Raw genomic sequence first — 17,094 nt, 5'->3', positions numbered from 1 at the left:
TAAGGAAAAACAGAAATATTTTACGCAAAATCCATAAAACCATAACTATAGGTATGTATATATTTGACAAAATCCATTTTTTTTTTCTACACTTAAATCAAAAACAAATAATTCTTAATAGTAAAATTTTTCATTAGATAAATATTAAAATTATAATGATCTATACATTTTTTGCTCTTTTTGAGTTATTTATTGATATTTTCAATTCTTAATTTTTTTTTTTTTTTAGTGTTTTCTATATAAATATCGATAAAAATGAATCACTAACTAAAAATGTTTAAATACCTATTTAATGTAAGATATTTAAAAACTTTTTTATTTGTAAATTACAAACTTTAAGTACACATAATCACAAATTTATTTAATAAGCGTTTGTAATTAAAATTTTAAGAAAATCGTGAACATTTCAAAGTACCTGTTTTGTAATGAAAAATTTAAGCTTTATTATAAGGTAAATGTTTAAAGTACTATTGACTAAACGCTAAACGAATACCACCCATGTGTATCAGTGTAGGTACCTGAAAAATTATGTAAAATATTTATAAGTAATTTTGCTGTGTTGGACTTATTTCTTTAATGATAATACAAAAAAAAAAATGTCAATCGGTAAATAAGCATAAACTGTCAGGTATTAAAAATAACTTTACTTAACTAGTTTCTTACAGAGATATTGATAATTGACAGCCGGCGGGTATCGCGACTGTTTTAGATGTTTTTATTCACATACAATTTATAAGTTATAAAATTACATAGTGTTATAGTTAAACTACCAAACTTGGACAAAATTAATAAGGACTATGATAAAAAGATTAAAAGAAATTTATAACAGATTTGTAAGTGAAAAAGTAAATATTTCAGTTTTTTTGAATATATTATAATAAGTAACAATATCAGGAAACGGTATAATAATTAACTATTTATTGTTAAATTATTATATTATTTTTATTTTTTTATTTACATGTTCACCAATTGAAATATTTCGTATATTTGTAGTTTTTCTTAAACAGAGTAATAATTTCATTTTTTCAGTTTTTGCATAATGTAGGTATATAAGATTATATAAACCTACTTAATTCGGTATTGGGAAAAATGAAAATAATTATTCGAAATTAGGACAAATGCTGTGTAATCAGACAAAAAATTATTTGAATGATTTATTTACGAAAATCGAATTTTTTCACTCATAATTTTTGAATGAAAAACAATTTAAATAATTTTCTTAGTCTAACATAATTCTTGTGCTCATGTAGCGACGTCGTACATTCGCGGATTTTCTCAAACACGCAAAAACGTTCAAGAAGTATTTGGGAACGCTATTACGAGTATATTTCTTTATACGGGATGGGCTGTTTAATATAGTACGCACTTTAAATAATTTATTTTAAAATATACTTATGTAACCTTTTTTCCATTTCAGTTAAGTTTAAAATAAAATATAGATTTGTGAGCGAGGTTGGGGTGAAAAGCTTCCTAAAGTCACTATTACATAAATTATGTGTTTATATTTGTGCAGTTGAAAAAAAGCTCTTACAATAAAACTTGGAGAAATTCATGAACTATTTTCTGTCTATATCTTAAAATTTAAAAATTTAATGCAATACGTAATTCCTCATAAATTTACTGGAGAGTCACATAATTTTTTTTTTGTGTCTATTTGAAATTTAGAGTTTTATGACATTGGATATTCACCTTAATATTTATATTATATAACTATTTTACTTTTATTTCATAATCAATACTGTAATACTAAAATAAAATAGGTAGTAAATAAATTACTTTTATAGTAATATCATACGACTTTATTAAATATACGTCTTAGTGATGTAGTAATGTAGGCTGATAGACTGTCTCCGCTCAGAAACATTTTTTATGTACATTGTACAATTATATATCATTGAATTGATATAGCGGTAGGTACTCACTTGTCCAACTTTTTATAAAATTAATTCTTGTTACATTCTGTTGGAGATCCTTTTTTATTTTTATTATTTAAAGTTCAGAATTTACATATTTTTATCATTTATTTCAGATTCTTTAATTCATTAAAATATTTTTGTTTTTGATACTGAAATACTGAATCATAAAGACCATTCAATCTGAATTAATTCTTCTTTAATATTAGATAGTTATTCTATAAATTTCACAACAATTGATAAAAATTATACTTCATTATATTTCCACAACGAAAAACATTTTTTGTACCTACATAATATTAGTATATATTTTTCATGATTATTTCCATCAAACATTAATAGGTACTTTGTACTTTTGCCTTTTGGGTCAAAAAATGTTGATGCCTTCAATAAAATTCTTATGTCTTAAAAATCTGTTTTGAATTATCATAAATAATTTTAAAAATATATTGTATGGAAGACTTGAATTTTATTTATTTTTTAAGTATTGAAATTAATAACTTCATAATTTAATAATTCATCTTGAAACGTTCAAGAGGACTTAGCGACTAGCGACTAGCGAGTAGTGACTACCGAAGTACCGGAGTATCGATTTAGACAAACCACCGCCTACCAATGATCTATCAAACATTCTAACATTTCAAACCTATCCATTGTGTATAAATTAAATAATAATATATATGTAATATTATCATTATTATCTCTATTGACTATCATTGCAATTAGTCAGTTTCTTATCAAATACTACGTATTCACGTCACGGTCTCCACCGACAGCGGTGATAACAACTACTAACAAGCACAGTTTTAAAGTTCAGTGTTCACCCGACATCAAAACCTACCTGTTAAATAACATTAATTTTAGGTTTCACTATTGCTATACAGTATACGTTTGAATGTAATCCACTATAGCAGTTTAGACCATAAAGCTTATAACAGATTTATTTTAAAATAATTGAATTAACTACTTATTGATTCCAATTGGATCTCATTATCTACATGAATCCCACAACTGTAAGTAAACAATTGTCATTATTTATATAGGATCAGTGCATCATTAAAGTTTTCATTCAATATAAATCATTATAATGATCTATGTACTACCAAGCTCTTCAATGCTTTCAATTTCATCACAGAATTATAGTAACATGTCGAGTAGCACCAATGGATCATATGACAAGAACGGCTTGTCATCGTCTACAACTGGGGATGGTGATTATGCAAGTGATCCAGCTTCAGGAGGATTGTCATCATTTTTTGTGTCTGATTATAAAAAGTAAATTTCTATTAATTATGAACATTGGAAAATAAAGAATAAGTATAAAGTTATTTAAAATTTATCTTTAATCAATAATAACTCTATATTAAAAATATTTTCTTATTAATCATTACACAATTTTTTCCTATATTTAGTTATATTTAAGTTTGAATGTTGTAGGTATTTAACAATTATGTATTATTGTTTAATGTACACTAAATTATTGCAAGTAACAATAAAAGCATGCCCCAAATATCTTAACTAGATCTTAACATTATTCTAATAATTAAAATAAACTATAATACTAAATCATATCAAATTTAAAAATATACTTGTGCAGGGGTAGATTTAAGACACTGCGAAATATGTAGCCGCATAAGGCGGCAAATTTATGGAGGGTGGCTTTTTATACGCAGTAAAATTGTATTTAAGATTTATTTTATTCTTGTACCTACCTATAGAAAAATACTTAATTTTTTTCTTAAATTTTTCAATTTAAAAATAAATAATTAACATTAAAACTACTTATATAACCAAATAATTATTTAATTCTATATTTGAATCAAAACGTTTTTTATTGAACTTTAGTTAAATGAAAAAAATAATTGCATAATACATAGAAAATGTTATCATGTAAGGACATTTTGTTGTACAGAGGTGATTTTTTTTTAAATAAAAAGGTAAATTTTTTTTTGGAATAAGGGCGGCAAATTGTTAAGTCCGCCCTTGCACTTGTGACACTAGAATAGTTGAATACTTGTAGAATTTCTACTCACTACAAGTCTATGATATATAGTTTCTTAATTGTTTCATATTGATAAATTCTAAATTAAAAGATAAAACTAATTTAATCTATTCTCACAGATGAAAGATATTACTTAGTATAAAATTAAATATTAAATTTTCAAAATTTGTAAATTTTTCAAATGGTTTTTAGTGGCTTCATACCAAATTTTAAATACATTTACTAGAACTATTACAAACAAATTGAATTTTAGTTGTTATATTAATTATCTTTATATGTTTAGTAAATTAAACATGTATCAAATATATTATGTTCACATTTAAGTAATAATAATTTTTACCAGGCATGACGATTTGAAACAAATGTTAGATTCTGCAAAAGATGGACCAAAGTTGGAAGCTATGAAGCGAATTATTGGCGTAATTAACATTATTAAAATAATAAAATTATTGATGAAATTATTCATTGAAAATATTTATTATTTTAGATGATTGCCAAAGGAAGAGATGCGTCAGAACTGTTTCCAGCTGTTGTTAAAAATGTAGTCTCTAAAAATATTGAAGTGAAAAAACTAGTTTATGTATACTTAGTTCGTTATGCTGAACAACAACAAGATTTAGCTCTTTTATCTATATCTACATTCCAAAGAGCATTAAAGGTACAAATTTTAAATGAAATAATATAAGTTTAAATTTAAAACAATAAGTGAATGTATGTATATATTTATAATTTTAGGACCCAAATCAATTAATACGAGCATCTGCTTTGAGAGTATTATCGAGTATAAGAGTTGTAATGATTGTTCCAATTGTCATGTTAGCCATTAAAGATTCAGCTGCTGATATGTCACCATATGTTCGTAAGACTGCTGCACACGCTATTCCCAAATTATACAGGTAATTAATGACATTCTATAATTTTAGAAATTACAAACCCAGAAGTATTGTTATTTTACTTTTATTATCAATTAAAATAAAAAAATTATTTTAAAGATTTTTGTAACTATGTTTTAGTTTGGACCCTGATCAGAAAGAAGAACTTATTACAGTAATAGAAAAATTATTAGCCGATAAATCAACACTTGTGGTGGGATCAACAGTTATGGCATTTGAAGAGGTATTTTACTAAGATTTTGTACAATATATTATTTTTATTTTTAAATAGCAATTATTTATTTTACCAATAATTAAATTAAATTATATTAAATATAAATATCATTATAAATGATTGTCTAGGTTTGTCCCGAAAGAATTGATCTTATACACAAAATATACAGAAAACTTTGCAACTTGTTGGTCGATATCGATGAATGGGGACAAGTAATTATTGTAAACATGTTAACTAGATATGGCCGTACTCAATTTGTCAATCCTAATAAAAATGTAAGAATAATAGATATTTTTTTATTGAACTAAATAAATTATTCAGTATATATTTACAGGATACAAACGATTGTCCAAAAATTCAAAATTTAAACTTGGATAGCTCTGACTTATCAAGCTGTGAGGAGGCTGGTATAGATGATAAATCAACTGTTTTGGATCAAGACCATCGTCTTTTGCTTAGAAATGCTAAGCCTTTGTTTCAAAGCAGAAACGCTGCTGTAAATTATTATTAAATGTTTAATTTAATTGTAAATTTTAAGAAGGGTCCACATATTTTTCAATATTTAAATTAACAACACTCTTAGATTAATTTTTAAAATGATTTATCTTAGAAATCTCAATCCAATTTCAATTCAACAACATTATTTTTTATGGATATGACGCTTCATAATTATATGTAATTTTAGAAAACAAATTACTAAAATAGGTCAAATGTCTTAACAGAAAATTTGTTTTTATTTCCTAAACAATTTAATATTCTGATATAAGCCATTTTTATGATTCAATATTCAGTAGTTTATATTAATGTATCTTAAACTGTGGTTGATAAGAATTGAAAAGCTTATGTTTTTAAATTATAAAAATGCTATAAACTATATAAATCTCTAAAATTACCTGGAAATTATCATACCATATAATTCCTATTATTGAGTTTTTTTGGACAATGAATATTGTTAGTACTTCATTATAAAATTATGACCAATTTTCGATTAACCTGACACTACATCCAACTGTGACACAATAAAAATAAATATTGATTATTGGTCTTTTTTGAAACCATTTTTATCTCTTGTAAACCTCTGAGTCAAGATAGATTTACTGCAGAAAATTTGGGTTGTGATGCTGCTGAAAAATTTAAATTCATTAATATATATTACACTAATTTTTTCAATTATATAATTTATTTTAGATATTCATATTAAATAGTTAATAAGTATTTAATTTACTTAATCACTTTTTGCTAGATAGTAATGATATTTATAAAAAAAATTAAATCTGACTCTTTTTAATTTGTATTTATTATTAGGTGGTGATGAGTGTCGCACAGTTATATCATCATTTAGCTCCAAAATCAGAAGTTAATGTGATTTCTAAAGCATTAATCCGCTTATTAAGAAGTCATAGAGAAGTTCAGTCAGTTGTACTGAATTCCATTGCATCTATTTCAATAGCTAGAAAGGTATTTTTTTAATAAATTTAATAATTAATTAGTTATTTATTACTTAATATTTTCAGAGTATGTTTGAACCATACTTAAAAAGTTTTTTTGTCAGATCTAATGATCCTACACATATAAAATTATTAAAACTTGACATCATGACAAATTTGGCAAATGAAACAAGTATATCTACAATACTTAGAGAAGTTCAAACATACATTTCTAGTACAGATAAGCAGTTTGTTGCTGCTGCTATCCAAGCTATTGGAAGGTAAGTTATATTTAATTATTATTTATTTGATGCACTAAATCAGCGGTTCTCAAACTGTGGTACGCGTACCACTAGTGGTACGCGAAAGACTACATGATGATACGCGGAACTGCGGAAGGCCGCATGGTGGTAGGATTTTTAATCATTAGTGGTACGCGACTGATTGATAATATACTTAAGTGGTACGCGAAATAAAAAGTTTGAGAACCGCTGCACTAAATGTAACTTTGTAATAAACTATTATCCAACTACTTTTGTATGTAATTTGAGTACAGTGCCACAGCATATTATATAAAATTTGAATAATTTGTAGTTATTGTAATTTAATAACTATTAAGAATAACCAATACATTTTGGGTAACAATCTATATTATAATTTATAACACATTTTGATATAAGATCTGCTGAATTTCAAATTTTTATCTGCTTTGAGTATTTTAGTTATTATAAATAATTATAGTCTTTAAACCATGTCTAAATATATTTTTAATAATACTTAAAATATGTAGGCAACATTAAAATAAATTACTTCAATGTAGTTCTTAATATTGATAAAAAAATATCCCTAATTTTTAATTTTTTTTTTTTTTTAAGTATAGGGTATTTTAACATTTAATCTCAAAGTACTAATTAAGTCTAATTTGATACTAGAGAACACCTTTTGAGTAAAAGTTAAAGCATTTTTCTCCTAAAAAAACATGTACATACACAAACAAACAAAAAAGGCAAACAAGTTGATAGTGCTCTGCTGTATCTACATTAGATGTCGAGTGGGTCACTGTTATATAGGCGTGTTAAATTTGAATTCAATGATATATCATTGTACATAAAAAACAATATTAAGCGGTCTGTTTGTCTGTATCATTAAGTATATTTCATGAAATTTTTTTTGATATAGCTAATAAATGGTTGTTTGTTTTACTTTTAATATTATGGTAACTTCAAGCTTGATATATTCGTAATTTTTTCCAAAAATATGCATTTATTATAATGTATAATACATTATTATTATTTATTAGTATTTAATTGTTATAATAATATAGATTTATATTATTTTAATATTATATGTTACCGTTATTAATTTAAAAGTTAATAAAATCTTTTTTGTAAATACATATTTTAAAACAATGAAATTGATTCATATATTATAAATAAACAATAACTTAAAATAAATCAATATATTTTGAAAATGTTATTGCCTATAGTGTAATAATAATATAGTAGTAATAGTAATAATAATATAATTATTATAATATACGTAAGTTTTATGTCACCCTGAAAAATGTTTTTGATTATAACAAAATATTTAACAATGGTTAAAATACACAATTTCACTAAATTTAAATTTTTTCAAATGTCTAAAAGAATACTTTGAAAATGATTCTATACATAGTAAATGATTAAATAAACCTTAATAAAAATTTCAAGTTTCTACAATTATTCATTTTTGAACTAAAACAAAGTAAAAAAAAAACACTTTTATAAAAAAACTGAATTAACGTAAAAATCACTATTTTTTCTTGATACCTATTACCCTGATTATTTAGAAAAGTACTGTGAATTTTTAATTTGACCCCCCTAAGCATTTTTACTATTTCTAAGATGACGACAGATAGAAAAAACATCATTGTAAAATCACTACATTGCTCTGCTCAGAATCTAAGTTGAATGAATAAATAACTTTTATTATTATAAAATCATTATATTCATTTTTCTACTTAGAAAATAAAATATATTTTTACAATCAGAACTATATATGTATTTGAAAATTTGACTGTTAAGTATTAAATAATATGTCCAATGTAAGGATATCTAATATCTATCACCTGATACCTATTAATAAGAATATTTTGTGCTTCATAAATAGATCTTTTAGGTAATCATCAAAAACTGATTACAAAAATCAATTTAATTGATTATGTTTATAATTTTACATTTGAACATTACATGACAAAAAGGAAATAATAAGTTGATTGATAAAAAATATGGAGACAATGTCATTGTTTCCAGTTGATTTCATAAGGGTAAAAATAATAATAACAAAAACAGGTCAAGGAAAAATAATGATTGGCATAAAAAAAAATCAAACAATAGTAGAAACATGGAGTAGAGTGAGGGGACGCTAACCTTTAAAGGCTTTTAAGTCACTTATGAAATGGATAATAATTGATTTTTGAAACTTAGACTACATGCTATTTAGGATATAGTGATTAATATACTTATGTTTAATTATTGAATTATTATATATCTAATTAAGTTTTAAAACATTGAAAAAATTAATTTTTGCTTTACGTATGGACATAGTGGGATCATATAAAAATAATAATGAAATTTAATAAATAATTATGCAATCTATTAAAATGTATTAATTTGACAGCATACATTTTATATAAAAAAATTAACAAATTAAAAATCACTTTTATTTTATAAAAATTAATAATAAAGTCGCAGATTAAAATTTTCTTTCTATATTTTTCCTCAAATTCAGCTCGAAGACACTGTCAGTGGTCTTACTTACTGGGTCTTACTATATACATAATCCACTTCTTAATTTCACTTTGTACCGAACACGAATGCACCCAGTTACCCCTACCAGTATACTTAACCTGTAGCCAAAAGTTATATACTCGCACTTTTATTTTATACACTTATTTAAATTTTAAAATATTTAGTAGGACTTGGGCATAACAATGTTAAAAACCGTTTTATTTCATAAATTCATAATGTATGAAAAAATAAATATATTTCAAATTATCACCTAGGTATGTCAATTTATAAATAAAATCATTCGACTAATTTTTGTTTTAAGTTAATAAAGTAATCATTATTATTATTATTATTATTATTATTATTTATTTAAGTATGATTGTGTATGATAAACAGAAATATATCCAATTTTTATCAGATAATAACTATGCAGGATAGTAAATAAAGTGATATTATTCCTACGAAGTCCAATATCCCACTCTGTCCCACGTTCCCAATAACAATTTAATAACAATTTTATTAAACTGTAGAAAAAATTTATTGACATTTTCTTACGTTTTCTTACGTTTTCGACGAAGACATCATTCAATAAGTTACTTTATATCAACAACACTTTCTCGTGTTCTACCCATAATTCGTAAATAACCGTTATTCAATTATGTATAGTTGAAACTCCAATTACAATAAACCGAGACTCGTGACTGAAAATTCTACTTGGTGTTAATTATTAAAATAATTTACATTTTCGCACTGTATATATATTTGCTTAAATTATCTTTTGTTATGGAAATACCGTCAAATAACGATCTTTAAGTAGTTTTTTTCTATATACCTAATGTAAAAAACAGTTATTATTCAGACTTGGTATGTTACATAATTGAGTATGGTTAAAGTATTAAAATAATATAATAGATTTTATAATTAAAACAAATAAACTTTTATGACTTATGAGTTTATGACCTTTCTATAAAAATGGTGTTTTTGATAAGAAACACAGTATAAGGTTTGTTGTAAGTTTATATCGTAATATTTATCATATGTATGTACTTAGTTTTATTTATAATTATTTTTTTTACTGTCGATTAAATTGACTAAAATTATATGAATAATGAAAATTCTAAATAATTACAGTAGATTGAATGTAATATTTCAGTTTGTAAATTCAACCAATTTTATAACTTTCCCTATAATATAGACATTTCATAGAATTACGATAATCCCATTATTTTTATAGTGGAATTGACTATTTTGTTTTTCCGCATATAACACCCACTCGTTAACTTCCTTCAATCTACTTCAAATGAACGCGGCGTCGGTGAATGATTGGGTTTGTAAATATATAAATTTATACAAACACGTGCAGTTTTACTATTGTGATAGCCATTACGATAAGAAATCATTCACTTACGATTTTTTTTACGCTCGATTAGTCGTTCTTCCGATTCCATTCGTGATCTCGATTTCCGATCTGAGAACATCAAACTCATCAACACGCTTTAAGTTTCTCTATTCCAATATGTCACAGCATTATCTAATTTGCTTTCAATTTTACGGCCTTTCTCAAGCCTTTTATGGCATACAATTCTTTTCATAATTTCTTATCGATAGATTCACATCGGTTCGAATGACTAAATGTTGGGTCATCAGTTCTCTTTAAAAAGTAATATGATTATAATTTATGTGAATCATAATATATAACTCACTTCAAAATTAAAATAATGATAAGCACCTCTGGCGGAACACAGATAAAGTTGTTATATATTTAAGTTTGGCAATAGATAAAATTAACTTATAAAACAATGCTAAATTTAACGAAACTAAATGTAAAAGTAAATTTGTTGTTACACACTTGCAGTAAGATGAAAAATGCGTCTTTCTATAATGGATTCTATAGTAGTGTTTACTTTTCTGAAAAATTTGATAGAATAATCAATTTTGTTCACCACTTCATTAGCTACGATCCTCTATAAACTTTGATCAATTCATTAATATTTTTCATTGAAATCAATTAAACATTTTTAGAACAGATTAAATGTTTTTTTTTAAATTATATTTAATAAATAAAGTAGAACAAACAAATCATTTTGATATTTCTACACAAATTCGTAAATTTTTAAGTAAATATATTTATTAAAGTATTATAGTTGAAAAATTATAATTAGTAAATCTAATTATTAATTAATAAAGTAATGAATCTGCAAAAATGATGAAGCTATTATCAATATTTTCAGCAAAATAAAACTATCAAAATTCATTGAAAAAAATGGTTGTTAATGTATAAAAAAATATATATATCTATAAAAAATGCTCAAAATAATAAAATGTATTTTTAAAATTTTTAAACTCTTTTTTATTGAACGAAATTATTATGAAAACATTCGTATAGCAAAATAACTATACTTATTATGTACAATGTACATATTAAATAACTTAATTTACGCGTCTGTGTAAATGAATATCTGATGTGCCATATGAATATTTTTATTTTCAGATGTGCTTCGAACATCAAAGAAGTTACGGAGACGTGTCTTAGTGGACTGGTCTCCATGTTGTCGAGTCGTGACGGTAATTTTAAATAACATTATAGATTTAAAATCACCTGTACATTAATCACAAGTGTACATTGCGTGTATTTTTTTTATTGATTTTGCGTTATTATTAATTTTTTTTTCTTTTTAGAAGCGGTAGTAGCTGAAAGCGTTGTCGTCATTAAAAAATTGCTGCAAAATCAACCTGAAGCACACTGCGACATAATAAGACACATGGCTCGATTGATGGACTCTATAGCCGTACCCCAAGCGAGGGCATCAATTTTGTGGTTGCTCGGAGAGTACTCGCAATTGGTATCCACCATAGCGCCCGACGTTCTTAGAAAAGTTGCAAAAACTTACGTCACTGAGGTAAATTTTGCTCTTGCCATGACTTACTATTGTTTGCGCGCAATACAGATATTTTAATTCACTGTTTATTATTACGTGTATGTGCATAGGAAGATATAGTGAAACTACAAATAATGAATCTAGCGGTCAAATTGTTCTTGACGAATCCTGCGCAGACGACTTTATTATGCCAGTACGTGTTAAAACAAGCCAAATACGATCAAAACTACGATATTCGAGATCGTTCTAGATTTTTGAACAATATTCTGTTTCCTACCGAACAATTCAAGGACAGCGTATTGAGCAAACATGCAAATAACATATTTTTAGCTGAAAAACCCGCTCCGTTACTGCAGTCCAATTTCGTTGGTAATTAATTTTTTCAACAAACATTCATTAACTAATAACAAGTTGCAGGTTATTGTTAACAATCAACTTTATTACTTCATTTTTATGAATCGATAATTAATACAAATTAGTATTTATTAATATTACAATATTTTGGTAGGAGTAGGTTTTAGGTTTTCGTAACGGGAAAAAAAATTTCCTAAAAATAAATACCTACGATGAGAAAAAAATCCATTATAAAAATTAAGGAAATAATGCGACGGTACGTTAAATTTAATTAAATCTAAAAAAATGTATACAAATAACTATATAATTGTATATTTTATGAACAATACAGTAGTATAATTTAAATTGAATAAAAAAATAAAATAAATTATATTTAAATTTAGGAAATAATGCAATAAGCACGTTAAATTTAATAAAATATTGTACGTGGCTTCGAGATTTTGTTTTTGTATTAGTGTTAGTTTAGTTAAGATAAAGAAGTATTAAAAATGTTGTAAGTTAAATCTTTTTTACTTTTGCTTGCATGTGTCTATCAAAATTGTGGATTATTTTTAAAACATTTTTCGATAGTATTTTAGTCATTTAAGTCCAGGTCCTGATTATCATTAATCAGATATATGAATTGATTAACTTTTACACTGAGAGATTTTTTTTTTCTTAAGCGATTTTATTGACTTCGGTAGGCAGTTTATCTAGTTAGTACTACCGATGATATTAAAATACCAATTAACATTAAGGTTTGATGATATTATATTATATTATATAAATCCTAATTTTTAGTATTTTCTGTCAAACTAAAATAATAAGTGATCATTTAATCATAGATCGGGAAGAATATCAAATGGGCTCATTATCACATTACATCAACAGCCGAGCAATCGGATATCAAGATTTACCTCAGTTCCCTGATTTGCCGACAGATTCTAACGTTCGTTGCGTGGCTGTGCCGGAAGAATATGAAAAACCTGTTAAACAGAAGACCGAACGGACGACCATTAATAAAAATAAAACGTTTTATTCTGATTCCGAGAACAATTCCGAAGACAGTTCAGAAGAATCGGATGATTCTGATGACGATACCACCGACTCGTCATCGGATTCTACCTATGAAAAAATCGAACCGGAGGTAAAATGATCAGAGGGTTAAATAGAAGATAGGGATAGCGTAGAAAACGATATCGGTAATATTGTTTGAAATGTATACAATAGATGAACCAAAATCAGGGACATTTTGTCGATTCCGATGTGAATAGTTCAGACAGCGAATCCGTTGAGAGCGATAGCAGCGACGAACATGTTGTACAAAAAAATGTCCCTAAACCATCAGTTAAGAGCAATGTGGACTTGTTGTTGGAACTAGATGACTGTGAGTTTTTGAAATTAGTTTATTATGGTTGTATGTCCGATATATGTATAGCCTATATACGAGTACCTATGTATAGCAAGCATGTCAAGCACGCACGGCCCGTGACTTATTTTTATGCGGTTCCAAATCAAAACATAAAAATATTTAATTTTTTATCATAAATAATATTAATTATAATATTTTTTTTTTGTGGCCCTTAGAATTTTTTGTACAGATATTTTGGTCCAAATAATACTTTGAGTTTGATATGCCTGATGTACAGGGTCTTTCGAATATTATCGTACACTCCATAATATAAAAAGCCTCGTGTACGCACACGTATGTAATGTGTCCCGGAACGATTGTTACATGATACAATGTCCATTGTCCTTGATAAAAGACATGTAGGTACAACCCCAAAAACTATTTTTCCTATTATAAAAAATTAAATCAATTAACCAAAACTGCAATCATTCCGAGGAGATATTTACCGTGCATTCAAATTCAAAATTACCTTAAAGGCGTTTGTCGTAGTACAATACTGATAAACTTTTTCTCCTCATTCGAATAAACTTAGTTGCCCCCGTCGGACAAACTACGTTGGTACCGTCGTTTGGAAATATTCTTTCTCCGTCAAGCAGTAATCAACCATCATCATTACCCGCTACACAAATAACTCAACAAAATTTCAGAAAGGTATGTCTAAAATTATATATACCAAAGCTGCAGGCTACTAATACATACGCTAACACGATAACTATTAATTGATACATTAGTTTAAAAAAATATCTTACGGCCGTGTGTCATGTTTATAATATATAGACAGTAGCTCCAAGTTTCGTGCCATCTGTGAAAACTGAAATATTAAACAAAATTAACGGACATAATGAACTGAGTATATTGGCGCGATTCACAAGAAGTCCGCACGCAATGCCGAAAATGGTCAGTGTGGAATTGACCCTCACTAATCATGACAACAAAGAAGCCCTCTCCAACATTCACTGGACTCAAAAGGTATTCATAAATTCACAATGATGGTTTACTATTCTATACATGCACACACATAGGTATACTTTTAAACGCATAAATATTATATATTTATACATAAAGTGTTATAGAAATAACTAATAAATGTAATTCTAATCGAATTCAAAAAAATTAAATAAAACAAAAATTATCAGATAGCTTAGTTAGCTATGAATTATAATTTCATATTTTGTCAGTTCTTACTTCTTTCTTGTGATACATTCTGTATGTATAAATGTATACGATATGAAAATATATGAGTGAGAGTGTGAGACAATTTCCACAATAAACAATCGTCATCTACACCCATTTAGGCGACGAAACAAATGTTATATGATCTTTCCTTTATTGCCATACATCATATAATCTATGCTAGAACGTACGAAATTACTGTATTAATTACTATATAATATAATAATCAAATATAATTATTGATCTCGATTTCTGCATCCTATAAAACGGGCGTATTGATATTTTTCATGAAGGTTGGTTGTTTTTCTAGCAACACGGAATCCAAAGTTCAACTTTATTTTAATTTTATTTTTGCGGAAGAGACAGAAATATTACAGCTTACTACTTAACGTTTATAATATAGTTCTTACACATCGTTATACATTAAATACAATCAAAAATGACATTATTACTCAGTACTCATCATACGCTACATACACCCCATCACCATTAATAGAATTCACCACTTTTATTATCTGTAGTAAAGTTTTCATACTCCACAGTACGTATCTATTGGCATAAGGGACTTATATTTAATGAAATGTGTTTTTGCGTATCTATATAGAGTTCCGATATGAGTATTCATAATTCGGCCCCGATCATGCAATTGTTACCGGGTTCGGTCACCCTGGGTGCACTTGGAGTCGACTACAAGGATTCTATTCAACCTCTCGTTTTGGAAGTCTCCTGGTTCATCACCGGCATGGAACGCAAAAGCGACGTCGTACTGCGCGTCCCCGCCGGTGAACTTATTCAGCCTCTGTCTATGAGCGAAGACGACTTTGTTGGTGAACAAGGTAAACCAAAAAATATTAAAAAAATTAGATGAATCCTGATATTTTTTTTTCAATTTTCATTATTATAATCGTTAAAATTGTTGAATTTAAAAAATGATCTTTGACTATTAATATTCTTTTGTGCGTTTAGTTTTCACACTAAATAATAATAATGTATTGTGTTTAGTAAAACTTAAAGGAATGAACGAGCACATGGCACAAGTCACTTTGAAAAATGTCAATCTAGAAATACAAAAAGCCGTGTTTGAAAAATTTAACGTTGCACGTGTTATTACGGAAGAACAAAATATATTCAGGTATCTATACATATTTTTTAGTGTTACATGTTCATTGTAGAAATAACAATAATATTATTAAAATAATAAACTTTAACCCATAAGAAACAAACGCTTTAATATAAATACATACTTTTTTAACGTTTTGTTAATTTTAAAAATAATGTTTCATTCCAGTGGACAATTTTAATCGTCATAATTGATGTTCATATTTCAGGTTCAGTGGTCAAACATTGTCATCTAATTGTCTTGTGTTACTTACTATTACCAAACAAGAGTCTTTGGCAACGGTATCTGTTAATTGTGAGAAAATGGTCATAGGTTCAGTACTTTTAAACGAAATAAAAGGATTGTTATCTCAGTGAATATGGCAAACCTTAAATGACTATTCCAATACAATATGTTATATGTATTTTTAAATAATTATATGCGTAAGAATGATCTTTGATCATAATATTATTATTTTTTTTATATTTTTCCAAATTATTATAGTTATTATAACAATTTGTATGTAATCGTTATGAATGTGAAAATAAGTTCATAAAATAATTATTAAACAACTATAATATATTATATGTAAACAAATCTAAACACCTACCTATAAAACATTAATTATTTATTTTTTTATAGTTATAAGTGCATTCATATAATTTATATTTCATTTGATAAATTATGTAATATTTTAAAATATATACATAAAAAAATGTGTTTAATATAAAACATTTATACGATTGAAAATTTTCAAATTACTATTTTTTCAACAATATTCTAAAGATTATTCTCAGTAATATATTATCATGACAGCGTGTTGAGATACTATATAAATCATTTAATAAATAATAATAAAAATAATTTTGGTTTCAAATATTCAAAAAAAAAAAAAACCCTATAAATCAAGAAATTTATTACGCACATAATGTTTAATAACAATATAAGTCGAGTATGATATATATTTTGCAATAATTCCTGC

General features: G+C 26.1%; 1 protein-coding gene across 3 annotated transcripts; it reads left to right on the top strand.

Moving 5' to 3' along the window:
* The first annotated feature begins 2,699 nt into the window (after positions 1 to 2,699).
* Positions 2,700 to 16,708, top strand: LOC112591036 (AP-3 complex subunit beta-2). Of its 3 annotated transcripts, none has more exons than XM_025334677.1 (20): positions 2,700 to 2,926; positions 3,049 to 3,188; positions 4,259 to 4,334; positions 4,403 to 4,573; positions 4,651 to 4,811; positions 4,929 to 5,031; positions 5,151 to 5,297; positions 5,357 to 5,518; positions 6,328 to 6,480; positions 6,537 to 6,730; positions 11,709 to 11,782; positions 11,897 to 12,117; positions 12,207 to 12,465; positions 13,275 to 13,576; positions 13,660 to 13,816; positions 14,373 to 14,491; positions 14,618 to 14,809; positions 15,618 to 15,849; positions 16,016 to 16,145; positions 16,342 to 16,708. In XM_025334677.1, the coding sequence occupies exons 1-20, from the start codon at positions 2,912 to 2,914 to the stop codon at positions 16,487 to 16,489; spliced, it is 3,156 nt and encodes a 1,051-aa protein (XP_025190462.1). In that variant the 5' UTR covers positions 2,700 to 2,911; the 3' UTR covers positions 16,490 to 16,708. The 3 variants fall into 3 exon arrangements, with proteins under 3 accessions (XP_025190462.1, XP_025190460.1, XP_025190461.1); XM_025334675.1 differs by having other exon boundaries at positions 3,021 to 3,188; positions 16,342 to 16,489; XM_025334676.1 differs by lacking the exon at positions 2,700 to 2,926 and having other exon boundaries at positions 3,028 to 3,188.
* The last annotated feature ends 386 nt before the right edge of the window (positions 16,709 to 17,094 follow it).

This window comes from Melanaphis sacchari, unplaced genomic scaffold (genome assembly GCF_002803265.2).
Source record: "Melanaphis sacchari strain LSU unplaced genomic scaffold, SCAv2.0 Contig128_pilon_pilon, whole genome shotgun sequence".
Taxonomy (NCBI): domain Eukaryota; kingdom Metazoa; phylum Arthropoda; class Insecta; order Hemiptera; family Aphididae; genus Melanaphis; species Melanaphis sacchari.
This window is presented reverse-complemented; position numbering and strand designations above follow the sequence as displayed.

Bases quoted from the DNA above. Each gene is read 5' to 3' on its own strand.
- LOC112591036 (XM_025334676.1), top strand. From the start codon at position 3,028: ATGCTTTCAATTTCATCACAGAATTATAGTAACATGTCGAGTAGCACC. The intron at 3,189-4,258 runs GTAAATTTCTAT...AATTTTTACCAG, and splicing joins TTTGTGTCTGATTATAAAAA to GCATGACGATTTGAAACAAA. The intron at 6,481-6,536 runs GTATTTTTTTAA...TAATATTTTCAG, and splicing joins CTATTTCAATAGCTAGAAAG to AGTATGTTTGAACCATACTT.